The 13,202-nt window shown below is 39.7% G+C and overlaps 2 protein-coding genes across 6 annotated transcripts in view; both read right to left on the reverse strand.

Annotated features, from left to right (window-relative positions):
* Positions 1–736: 736 nt before the first annotated feature.
* LOC114565098 (RING finger protein 11) lies at positions 737–5,246 on the reverse strand. Of its 2 annotated transcripts, XM_028592942.1 has the most exons (4): positions 4,786–5,246; positions 4,548–4,693; positions 3,979–4,148; positions 737–2,998 (listed from the first exon to the last, which is right to left on the reverse strand). In XM_028592942.1, the coding sequence occupies exons 2-4, from the start codon at positions 4,668–4,670 to the stop codon at positions 2,827–2,829; spliced, it is 465 nt and encodes a 154-aa protein (XP_028448743.1). In that variant the 5' UTR covers positions 4,671–4,693; positions 4,786–5,246; the 3' UTR covers positions 737–2,826. The 2 variants fall into 2 exon arrangements, with proteins under 2 accessions (XP_028448743.1, XP_028448742.1); XM_028592941.1 differs by having other exon boundaries at positions 4,548–5,246.
* Positions 5,247–6,290: 1,044 nt separating this feature from the next.
* cacna1eb (calcium channel, voltage-dependent, R type, alpha 1E subunit b) overlaps positions 6,291–13,202 on the reverse strand; it is a 50,066-nt gene continuing 43,154 nt past the window's right edge. Inside the window, exons 38-44 of one of the 4 annotated variants that reach the window (XM_028592431.1) lie at positions 13,028–13,135; positions 12,842–12,936; positions 11,248–11,354; positions 11,066–11,165; positions 8,587–8,722; positions 8,204–8,367; positions 6,291–7,978 (exon numbers count right to left, since the gene is read on the reverse strand). In XM_028592431.1, coding sequence (XP_028448232.1) covers positions 7,472–7,978; positions 8,204–8,367; positions 8,587–8,722; positions 11,066–11,165; positions 11,248–11,354; positions 12,842–12,936; positions 13,028–13,135 — 1,217 coding nt within the window. In that variant the 3' untranslated portion in view covers positions 6,291–7,471. Of the gene's footprint in view, positions 7,979–8,203; positions 8,368–8,468; positions 8,723–11,065; positions 11,166–11,247; positions 11,355–12,841; positions 12,943–13,027; positions 13,136–13,202 lie in introns of those variants that run through there. The other 3 variants (XM_028592430.1, XM_028592433.1, XM_028592432.1) reach the window with 3 other exon arrangements.

Here is a 13,202-nt window from a genome sequence, read left to right on the forward strand (position 1 = left end):
ATATATAGCAGAACAGCAAAAACAATTAAGTACAAATAATCCTGAAGCCTAAAATTGAGATATTTGTAGGGATTTAATATGTTGCCACACCAAATCTTATTATGGTTGTGTTTAAACAGGTGACCTTTCCATTTCTGTCCTTATTGGGTCTGAATCTCAAGCAGATCTTGCAACACAGCAAAGCTGATTAACTGCGTCACTGCTTAATCTAAAGAAAGAACATGTTGCAATCCACTGTTTTTTAAGTACATAACAGTGTGGCCCTTGTATACAATGACACCACATAAACCCCATTTCTTTGTATGTAAGGTTTATGTACATAAACAAGGCATCTATTTGGTTTGAATGGATCTTGAGCGGATAGGTGCAGACCTTTATAAACAGTCTATGGTGCAGACGAAGATTTACCTTGCTTTTACAATTCCACTCCGTTTGTGCGTCACATATAAAATGTTTCCAAGCCGAGGAAACAGAGCATTAAACATTACTAATATGGTGTGGGCTCGCTTGCTGCATCAGTCAAATGGAGAACCCTGATTATGTAGGCCCATTTTACACTCCACTGCCAGATTTTAGGATGGCTCAAAGGAATGTTTTGAATCGTGTATTCTGTAATCTCTCATTTTGGTAATGTATAGCGCCACAAATCTGCCCCAATGCCTGCATTTAATCTATTTCACCTGACTTATGATCAGATTTTTTTAGATGAGTGACAGCTGTTCTTAATTAAGCCATACCATTTTTTTTTCCTTCTTTATTTTTTTACATGATGGCTTTTTAGCCTTCCAAAAACCAAGAAAGAAAACAAATATTTTTCAGAATGAATTGAAGATGAAAACACAGCAAAGGAAAAGCTCAATGGAAAAATTGATATCTCAGATGTAACTATTACACCATAAAAGTAGTCTCTCAGTATGAAATTCATTTGGGACAGAGGTTTGCACAGCCTTAAACAAGTGTAAAAGTTATATACTTACTTTCCTAAATATAAAGTGGATTTTACACAAATGTAACAAACAGATAAAACACAGGTAACAGAAAAAAAGACACTTTCACCAAATAATGACACATATTGAAAAGAAATACTTGTAACTGCTACAGTAAATTGAAATAAAGCAACATTAATTATAGTGTAATAAAACAAAGAAAGGTGATGTTAAATAAAGAAAATTACTTTGCTAATGTGGATCAAAAATTAAGTCAAATTCACCCTTTAAATTTAGCCTTTTTTTCTCTTAAAGAAACAGTTCAACATTTTGGGAAATATGTTTATTCACTTTCTTGCGAAGAGATGAGCAGATTGATACCTCTCTCTGGTCAGTACGCTCAATATGAAGCTATAAGTGGGAGGCAATTAGCTTAGAATAAAAACTGTAAGCAGGGTTGTTTAATCTGTACTTAAATAGTTTTACAGGGCGTTGCAACTTTTACAATTAGCTGTCAAACATGTTACACCCTGGCAATGGAGCCATGCTAGCAGTTTCCCCCTACTTACAGTTTTTGTGCTAGGCTACGCTAATCACCTCCTGGCTCCAACTCCTAACTTAACACACAGAAATAAGATTGATGCCTTCCAATTGTGTCAAAATGTCAAACTTCTCCTTTAAACTGGAGCAAGCCTCTGTCCCTTCACTTACACACAAAAACTCACATCAAACGTCAAGCAGAAAAGCAGAGGCTCACACTACTGAATCACAGATTTCATGAAACATCTTCAGGCTTACTTCAATGTGATAAGTGACTACTGACAGCTTTGAAAATACCTTTTCAGCTATACAACTTTTGCATCTCACAAAATAAAGGAATGAAGTATTGATAGTGCAAGGTTATAAGGTACATATATTAATATATTGTTTAGATACTGTCCTATAAGTAAAGTGCAAATCTCTGGATCAGATGAAAAGTGTGTGCAAGCATTTCTAATTGTTGACCGTCTGATCCACCTGCCCATGCACAAATGAGCCCTTTACATCGGCTGCCAGCTACTTTACACACCGCCTAGTGAAACATTCAAAGTACACATTATTTTCCCTTTAACTAAAGCATTTTCTATAAAGTTTGGCCATCTGGAGCGGCCGAATATCACGTAGCCTTGATCTCATGTAGATGTACATCGTGTACATATAAACTTTGGGTGATTTCTGTTAAGTGTGTGCATAATTTCTTTGTAATCCTGTCAAACTGGAAATTGATTTATCCTTAACTATCTAACACCAACAATGTAAACTTCAGCTGTGTATTCCCACACCTCCAAAATGTAGGGCCATTCTAATATGAGAGCATGTTCAGGATCAATATGTTGAGGAAGTCTTACTGTTGCTACAGAAAGCTTCCAATTGAATCAAATGGATTTCTAGGAACACCTCATAGCATTTTGTTCAATAATCTGTTATCCTAATTATACATTTTTTATGACGACTAAATGGGAATGAAGGTGAACTGGGGTCAGTTGGGGAGAAACACCACTGAGACCAGCTCAAGTGGAAATGCACAGTCATCCAACAACCCAAACAGCTAGCTCGCTCGCTCGCACCGCTCACCGTCAGCATGACAGACGCACACAAACTCAATCATGCAAGGTCACCTGGAAACAGTTTCTTACCGACTTGTGTAACTGATGTTTAAGACGAGCTTACTATTTAGACATGGGAGGCCAACATTAGATGAGTAAATTTAGAATTTTTCAAAGTGCAAGAAAACAGCCAACACATTTTTTTTGTATCTCCTCTCACTCTATAAGAGGGCAGTTGTTGGGTTTGTATGTGCGTGTGTTTGGAGCTGGATGAGCCGTGTTTGATCTAAGCTTGGGGAAGGAGGGGTGAAAAATCAGTTGGTCTCGTAGGTGGAGAGCAGGGCAGCATCCACAGGCTCCATGCAGGAGGGGCACGTGAAGGATCTCATCAGCCAGTCGTCTATACAGTCCATGTGGTAGATGTGCATACACGGCAGGAACCGGATGGGGTCCCCGTATACAAAGTCCAGCATACAGATCACGCATCTGAAAAAAGATTAAATAAAGAGCTTAAATACACACCAGTATAAAGTTGATGTTGTGCTGTGAGACTACAAATCATCTAGGACTTTGCAATATCTTTATATAACTCATACTGGTCTTTAAGGACGAATTATAGGTACTGTATGTAGAACTGAAATGATTTGTCAATAAATGTAGTTGAGTGACAAAAAATTATTTGGCAACAATTTTGATAGTCGATTAATCCTTTAACTCAATTTATAATATAAAAAATGCCAACTATTCTCTGGTTCCAGCTTCTCAAATTTGTGATGGAAATTACATTATACATATTGTTACCATGACATTTTATAGACTGATATTGGGCTGCAACTAACTCATTTTGATTCATCAATTTATATAATTATTTTTTATTTAGCCTATAAAATGTCTGAAAATAGTACACAAATTACCACCAGTGTTTTGCAGGGCCTGAGGTGATGTTGTAAAATTGCTTTAACGGTCCAAAGCCCAAGGAATTTAATTTAAATGATATAAAACAGGAAAGAAAAACTGAAAATCCTCACATTTAGAAGCTAAACCCAGCTTAAGGTTGGAATTTCTTCTTAATATTAGACTATCAAGTTAATTCAAGTTTATTTATATAGCCCAAAATCATAAATTTGCTTTAGAGGGCTTCAGATGAACAATAGACTCCCTCAATTCAGACCTGTTATGGCTTTTCTTCACTTGATACTTTAATTAACCGACAGATCTTTTCAGCACAAGTAATCAATTACAGCTTCACCTGCACTATATGCCCATTACTAATGACTTTTCCCATGGACCATATCATGGCATTTTTATTTGAGATTAAATATTAGTCACATTTAAAAGTGTCACAATATGTATACTGAGGTCAGGGGTACAAAACAAAGAATATGTCTGAATAAATCAATATTGCTAAGCTCAAATGGCCTGCAGCCTCCCTCTGTGTAAACATCACAAAAATGCAAAACGCTTACTCTCTGATCTTCTTCTCTGAGCCGTCTTGCCCTCCATCATAAACACCCTTTGGGAGGTGCTGGATGAGGCCGATGCGCTGAGCTATGCGGATCTGCTCCTCCTCTGTCAGCTGGGTGGCCAGACGGGCCTGACTAGGCGTGGGATGGTACATGGGCATGTGAGCCTGCTCCTGGTAACACACAAAAGAACCCCAAAAATGAAACAAAAACAATTATCCTCCTGTATCAGCTCATTTAGTCTATACAAAGTGGTCTGACTGGTGAGGCTCTGTGCGTCAGTTTAAACTGATAAATAAAGCAGCTGTCTGGTGTGGACATCCGTGACAGGCCAGTTAATGATTGTTTACTGTGGTATTCTACTGACGTTACACTGGACTCGAGGCAGCCGTAGAAAAAGGCCAGACATTAAACAAGGGATACGGTCATATTTTCATAAACATCCCCTACTGCATATGAAACATTTAGGCTTTTAACTAACATTATTATTATAACCACACGTCCTGCGTGTGGCAGACACTTTGGTTTTCTTAAATTATTACCTTGGAAGTTGAGTATTAACGGTCTCTTACCTGGTATGGCGGAGGTGCCTCCAGGTCAGGGTCTGTCCCGTCACCAAAACTCGCCCTGTCTGACTGTGATTCATGAAGCAGAGAAATGTCGTCTGATGTCGGAGACTTGAGACAGTTGCCCATATCTTCGTGTCTCCAGTCCAGTCCTGGCCGAGGTTAGAATCAGATCTTTGTTGCTAAAGTTGCTCTCGGTGGCTAATGTTAGTTTTGTCTAATAACCCAAAAACTATTAACTTACAGTTCAACTACACACTGCTAAATATACCATGTGCATGATTACAAAACTCCTACATTCACGTTAAATGTTACAGCAAATGTCCACACTAGCTTCTCTTCATGTTTACACGGACATTCACCTCAAAAACAAAACAAAGAACTCGTGCTAACGACTAGCTAGTCGTCAGCTCGTGCTAACGACAGCTAGTAGCTAGCCCAGCTAGCTACTTTTTCGCTAGCCAGCTGGACGACTTCCTTGGTAATTATCGCTCATTCCTTTGTAGGAATCACAATTTCTACAAAATATCTATTTCAACAACAGCTGTGACTGTAACACTGAGCTGCCTGAGTGTTGGACTGTAGCGACATGTCCGCCTTTAAACTTAGTGAGTAACATTAAACAGTTTGCTTCCTTGCTAGCTCTTTCTTCAATCGGAGGACATGTTATCGGTCCGTTGGATATGACGTACGGGTGTGATTCTGAGCGGTGATTGGATGATTTCCTTTACGTAGTTCTACGAAGAGAGCCGAAGCCTTTCAATTATGAAAATTACAATTTGTGATAAACAAATGATCATTCAAACCGATCATAAAACGTGTTACATAGATAAAGACAATCTAAAATCCAGTTATTGAAGATATACATTTAAATAATGTTTTATTTAACAAGTGTTATATTTTAACTAGATAAGGGTGCAATTGTTCCTTCTAACAGGTACAGCTAAACTAATAGAATTATTATTACTAGGCAAGTCAATTTAGTTGCTTAACATACTGGCTAACTGTCACTGTCCCGGTGATAATACGTTGCCGTCATTAATGTTATTAGTAACACCTGTGCTTTTCCTTCTATGACAAGTCAAAATATAGGCTACTCTCAAATGTACTCTCCCACACGGATGTAGAGGTCTAAGTGGAAACACCAGTGTGGGTGAACCATAGGTGTGTAGAACCTTGTAAAAATTGTATGTTTTCAAACTCTTTGTTTCTTGCTTGCTATTGTATTGTATGTTTTCTTTTAATATAAAAGTGTAAATTTCCCTTCAATCTCATTTGTTAAGAACTATTGTTATGATAAATGTAATACGGTAATATCTTTTGGTCACTAAAGTTTAAGGGGAAAACCCCTTTCAAAGATAACCTGTTTTACTACTCTCTGTATGCACCCGTACAGTCTACTATTTAGGGTATAATATACAGAAGAAATGTGTTGTGTAATCAGAAAAACCAAATAGAGATACAAATACCATTATAACAAAGTAATAAGTATAGTAAATCAAGAAAATATATTTAAGTAAGTCAAACTGTAAGTTTCCCACTTGAACTGGTTTCTGTGTGAGGTGTTAATGCAATGCTCCTGGCTATATGATCTTACTTATCAAGGTTGTTGATGTTTTCCCAGACAGAAAAAACAAATAAAAATGCATCCAATAACAGTGGCAACTTGAGGACACCTTTATTTTTATATACAGCTATTGTACACATAAAAACGCACAAAGTATTTTCATTCCAGGAACTTATGATACAAATCGCCATGTTTTTGGTTAAGTCAGTTTCACAGAATTGGCCTTCTTCAGGCAAATAAAACAGAAACACAAACCTTAAAATGAACATTTCCAAAGATTCCTTTACCTTGAAAGCCCATCAGCGGATACTGTTTATTGTTATTGTGTTCTCTAAATGTTACAAACAGCATAATTTCTCTGTACATTATTAGTAAGTAATAGAGTAATGTTAATCTGTGAAGCAAATGTGTCATGGGGTGTCTACAATGTGTTTCTACAGTCATCGTCTGCAATGGTTCATACAATATTCACAAGGGAGAAAAAGATGAACGATGATTTTGTTTTCATATCAGTTCATGGTAAAATTCCACGCCCAACACAAGTTAAATATAGTTGTTGGGAAATTCTCAGTTAAAGGGTGTTGACTGGTAAAAAATAAAAGCAAAAGACTGTTTTTAAGGATAATTTTAAAGGTTTGAGGTTTGTTAGAGGCATGATTTAACAAGGACAAACAAATAAGCATACTTTTCTGTTATTCTATTACTGTATTCATACCTGACAACTTATCATGTTCAATACCAAAAAGTTAAATGGCAAAGGAAATCAGGCAGTTTTTCCCCTGCACATACATTCACACTGTAAAAAAAATCCAGCATTATTGAGTGTTACTTATTAGTATCCACATTGTCTGGTAAAGTATCAGATACCCTCTTCGTCATGGCTTGTTCTATTTTAATAAATGGCAATGGTGTGATGATCACAATGTATTTTACAAAACAATTAATTTATAAGAAAATGTAGTTACATATTCACACACCCCCACAGATAAATGTTAAGATCAACACTGAATCATTTAGAAACATCTTCAGAAATGAAAATACCCATTGACACAAATTACATAATTTGATCCATTCATTTATTTTTTGCATCCCGCAACTATTTGAGATGTATTATTACTCTCTATCATCAAGTACAAGTCAGGAAATAGACCTTATTTATTGTCAGTGTGTGAATTGGCAACTACAGTTTCAGGAAGTTCTTTTCGTTCGTTTTGGGTTCATATTTTATCAAACATCCAGAGTGCTCGTGGCCTCTAAGCAGTGATGCAAAAAGAGTCACATTAACCTTCGCTTTGTACTGTTGTACAGAGTCTTAACACCTCTCTGGGATTCCCCCTCCTCCCTCATGCTGTGCCTCCTGTCCCTAGCACCGGTCGTCCTCCTCTGTGTCGCTGAGAGGATCACAGCCGGCAACAGAGGTTGTCTGTGCCAGGCGCTTCCGAAAGTGTCCGTTGGGGACCTGCCAGCCAGTCCGCAAGCGTGGGCGGGCCGAGCTGATGGTGTTTGAGCGTCCCAGGCTGCAGGCCACAGCCGCCTCGAAGGTCAACGTCTCCATGGGGCCGGAGGGGTCTGGGCTGTGGTCCCCCTCTTGGGAGGCTAGGAACGGCTCTGAGGGGTAGCGCCGAGGTGGGGACGGGTCTCGGCCTGCCTCGCTCAGCCTGTCACCTGTGACCCGCTCTTGGGTCTCCCAGTTGGGCTTGCCCCGCCTCATGGTCTCTGGGCTGCCTTGCTCATCCTCGTCTTCACCGACGGAGGGGTGAAGCGGAGAGTAGGAGATGTGAGGGCGAGAGCGGGTCTGTGATATCGGTCGTCGGCCACTCGGGGTGCTGGACTCTGAGGTGGAGGGCACCGGACTGTCGGAGCTGTTTCCCTGGAGACCAGAATAAAGACAAAATGTCACAAACAATGACTTCATGGACTGTCTTTTGCAGGACATCTGGCAACTTAAACCTGTCAAAGTTTAGCAATGGAGGGGAAATTTGGTCATTCAGTTTTATTTTCAGAGACTTTAAATGTGTTGTAAATTTGTGACTCTGCCTTGATTGCTGTCCAAGTCCCTGAAGTCAGTTAGTTAGACAGAGCTTTTCTGACCCACCTGTTTATCTTGGGGGTGTGCTCTCTCTACACTAGAGGATCGTGAGGGCTGCAAACTTCTCTCTTCTGAGTTACAACGAGACTCGTCTGGAGAAAGGAGGTGACAGCGCTCCTTAGACCGGCCACGCTCCCTGTCGCCCTGCTGCCTGTGCTCTGACCGAGAAACTAGAGGGAAGACATTCAGGAGAGGAAATGACATACAATGACAGATAAAGAGAGAAAGAGCTGGCTAAAGAGGGGGGGTCATTATTTTGTTTTCTGCATTTGACCTTTCCTGTATTTTAACACCAGTGTTCGATGTTAAGAAATGGTGGGTGGGGGGGATGCTTCATACTGTATTCACACAAGCTGATGTGATAATAACAGGTGAACAGCAGAACTAACCAGCAGCCTTGTAGCTTTTGTGACGAGGTCGATAGAATCTCTCAGGACTTTTCTCCTCCTGCCACAGACCGTTCACCTGCTGATCTGCAACGGTGGAGGCTGAACGTTTCATGGAGCCACTTGCAACCTCCGTCTGCTTATATGTGAAGACACACACACACACACACACACACACACACACACACACACACACACACACACACACACACACACACACACACACACACACACACAACAGACAAGCACAAGGTACATACACAAAGAAAACAAACATACTGTAATTACATTCAGATAATTTATTTCAGAAACAAGTGGACCATTGCAGAGAGGTTTTAAAAAAAAACATGCTGAGATGAGAGAGTTTAAGGTAAGAAGGCATCAGCATTCAAAGATCACACCCCATTTTAACAATTCTTTGAATCTTAATCAGACTCCCAAAAAGACAAGCCAAAACTCTACTGATTTAAACTTCGGCATCACATAAGGAACCAGGCACTTTGGCATAAGAGCCCATGCAGCCACTGACGTCCTCACGATCCAGCACAGAGGCCGTGTCATGGAAGATGTGTGTACCTGCGACTCTACAGCCAGACGGGGCATGGAAGAGGCCCGCACACACAGACCCCTCCCTAGTGGAAGCTCCTGTGGGGCTTCAATCCCCCTACTGCACTCGCCCACCTAGGTGAGTACAGAAACAAAAGAGGAGGGCAAGGAGGGACACCAATCAGCCTCATCCCCGCCAGGACTGCCTATATACGGAAGTCCAGTTTAGGTGAGAGAAGGCAGACAAGCCATTTCATCACTGAGGGTCATCTATCATAAACATCACCATCGCCATCCAATCAGAAGCCATTCCAGCCAATCACGGACTGCAACAGGAAAACTGACTTCAAGGAGGAATAGAAACAGTGGAGAAGAAGAGCGAGAATAGACAATAAACAAAACAGTTCACAGGGAAAGATGGAATCCATATCTCAGCTTGGAAGTACATTCAGTCATGCATGTTGAGGTCTTAATAGCTACACAAACAGAGCCAGACGACATCTGTCTAGGGGCCAAACACATTCCTCTGCAAGAACAAACACTAATATGTGGGGATTTCAGAATCATTTCATGTCATTCACCTAGCAAGCAATGTAGACCAGTAAAACCAGACAGTATAGACACAGCAAAACATTAACAAGTTTGACAATCATTGCCTTTTGCTATTCCAACCTCAACAGGACTAAAAGACAGGAGCACAGAGAGCAGCGATGCCGTGCTCTGCAAGGCACGGAGAAAAGTCATAGCAACGCCAACATTACATTACAACATGTTAATACTGTTTTTGTGGAGTTAAACACTTTAATAAAAGGTGTGCTTTTTAAATGTTTAGAGTGTGCTCTAAGACAGTGATTCTGAACCTGGGGGTCAGGACCCCCCCTTAGGGATCACAAGATAACTCTAAAGTGCAACACACATCAGCGGTATATGACACGTGTCAAAACCCACATATCCATTGTTTACTATTTACGTCCGCACACCTACAGGCTCAGCACATCCCTCCTACTGCACTAAAGCTCTGTTTTGGGATGATTATTTTATAATAAAATACTTAAGGAGAAGGGAGAATTTTTGCTTTTGTAACAGCTGCTGGTGTTTGATTGTTCTGACTGTGGTACGCTGTGTTTTATCAAAGGAAGAAGTTTAGAGATTTTGTCTATGTGTGTGTGATGGTGGCTAACTAACTAACGCCTAGTGCAAGATGCACTTCATATCTGAAGATTCACTCAGTAATGAGCCCTCATCCACAGTAGGCTACTTCTCATCCTGGATTAGGGCTGGATACCTAACCATGATGGAATGGCTGATATAGCAGTAGAATCATGTTATTTTTTTATTTTTTGTGTGTGTGTGTGTGCGTGCATGACAAAAAGAGAGAGGTATGTTTTGAATATTAAAACATGGCTTCAGACGGACATCTTCTTGCTCAATCTGTTTTATAATTACAGCAATTGTTCCTCAGTACTAAGTTAGTACTTGTGCCTGAAAAAAAAACTATATCAGTATTCCGTAACAATTACTAGTGAGTGCCCGGCTCACCTCAATACTATACCTTGACAAATTCTTGTGTCTGGTATAGTATAGGGATGAGTGTGATGTGTATTAAGACAGTCAATTGATGTGACACTCTGTGACGCTGCAGATGTATGTTGCACTTAAAGTAGGGTTGTAGAATGAATAAGGATAAGAAAGTAGAAAAAAAACATTACTCTTCAATATGATGTTTACTTTTTCTCTAAAAATTATTCAAGAAACAATCTGAGAAGGATAATTGCTGTTTGATTTAACTGGACACAACCGCTACACATAGGCAACCTGTGACAAGTCGACAATGCTTTGTTATAGGGGGTAACAAGTTAAACAGGTTAAGAACCACTGCTGTGAGACATGGTTGTGGTATTTATGATTGAAGGCTCATGTTGGTCCTCGGTCTTACCAGATTTTGCTCTTGACTAGCATCAGGGTCGGAGCTTATGGGCTGCAAAAACAGTTCCTGAGGGGAGATGGGGCTCAAAGCCACAAATCCTCCTCTGGTCCTGTATTAAGACAGAGAGGAATAGTAAACAAACGCATAAATAAAGACAAATATAACAAATCTGTACATGTGCACAGACTCACAGGGCTGACCCAGCGCTGTGGGCCATCATAGGCAGCGTCTGGGTGTTGGACAGAATTTCCTCGGGAAGCGCAGAGCCATCCAGACGCTTAAACATTAAGCTACTCTTCTGAAATGAAAGAACAAAAACACAACAAATTAAATAGAGGTCAGAGGGCTTCATTCCATATTTATTTTCACATTGTTCAGGCTAAGAAAGCCCAAGAGGATTGAGTACTCTACACCCCAAAGACAAGACAATTCAGTAACTTCTGTATATTGCCATTCCTCCCTTTATGTACATACTGTAGTTCTGTTTGGTAACAATGGACGCTTAACAATAGAACCGCTATGCCATTGAACGTTGTGATTTTAAAATGAATATTACTCTCATTGTTTTTTCCTAAATACCTATTGCATACTGCACATTCCTATGTCATAATGCTAAAATAATGTTAAGAGTTTAAAAAAAAAAAAAACACCCCGTTATTTGCCAGGAGCAGCGCTGATTAACGTTAGTACTCTCCTCCACCACCGAATTCACACGTTTGCATTACGGCCGTACGTGCATTGAGCCAATTAATATATATGAAACACATTTGCACGCCAAATTTCAATCATATGTGTTTGAAATATTGTCTGTTGAACTGAAAGACGCACTGCACATGGGAGAGATGGAGAGACAAATATAAATGCTATGGGGGACTTATTGTGGTTCTTTCGTTAGACAAAATGTGACAATGTAATAATTTGCATCATAATTATATTAACCATTTAGTGTACTGAAATGCTGAAATTGATTTCAATGTTTCAGCATTTGTTTCCAGCCAGGTGTTGTGTGGTAGATTATAAAGCTACTTATAACTCATAACAGCATCCGATAGAAACTAATAGATCTTTTGATTAAAAAGGTTTTATTTGCAGGAGTTGCTCACAGAAAGAGTTTGTTTTGACTATTGACTGAACTAAACTGAACGACACAAAGTGCAAATGCTAATGAATGACTTGTTGCATCAGGTGGCAGCATGAAAATATTTTTTCTAAAATAGCACATTTTACTGTACACTGAGTACAGAGAGTACACCCGTTTTGTGTGGGTTCAAGCTGTTAGCTATCTGGCTGTATATATCGTGGGGGCTGCGTGTGTCCTTGCTGCTGTAGAGATTAACACAGCGCTATAGAAATGAAGAGGGGTGATGCGTTCATGGCCCATCAGCGATAACAAAAGGATACAGACTCTTGGGCGTCTGACTCGGCGTCGTGCTAAGAAATATTGCCACTTGATTATTGTTTTGCTAGACTGAAATTCTTGTTTTATGTTTTTCTGGTTTATTAACATCTTAAAGCTAAGGGAATATCATAGCTAAAAACATATTTTTTTGTTTCTCCATGTAATTGATCAAATTGTGCCTTAAATGTGTTCCATAGTACTATAAGAGGAAATTATAACAGATCCCTTGTGAGAGATGATAGACATAGCTGTCTAAAGCTGTGCTGTGAGATTGAATGTTTTTTGCTTTTCTTCTCCTACTTTTTCAAAATCTATTTGCGTATACCTCTTTGAATATATAATTGTAAAACCGGGTGAGGATGTTGATAACAGCATGCAGAGCTGACCTGAGCTTCAAGTTGTTGCCTGAGCTTCTTGGCTTTGTTCAGTTTGAAGTAGTCCATTATCATCATCGAAGCATAGATCTTTCCCACTGTCATGTCTGTATCTGTGAGGGCAGACACACTACATTAACTGTTACTGCTTGTCTCTCAGCATTACATTGAGCATTTCCTCCATAGTTAGAGCCAGACCTTTGTTGATAGGTACCAGTAGGTCCAATGTCTTCTGAGGCAGATAAGGCCAAATGATACTGATCTCTTTTTGTAGTTCACTATCCAGAGTGATACGGTCCTCACCTCCTGTGACAAACATCCACATTCAGCCACACAAATATAACAGGTTACATTAATGGTTTTACTAAAGCTG

Source organism: Perca flavescens, chromosome 12, assembly GCF_004354835.1.
Source record: "Perca flavescens isolate YP-PL-M2 chromosome 12, PFLA_1.0, whole genome shotgun sequence".
Taxonomy (NCBI): Eukaryota; Metazoa; Chordata; class Actinopteri; order Perciformes; family Percidae; genus Perca; species Perca flavescens.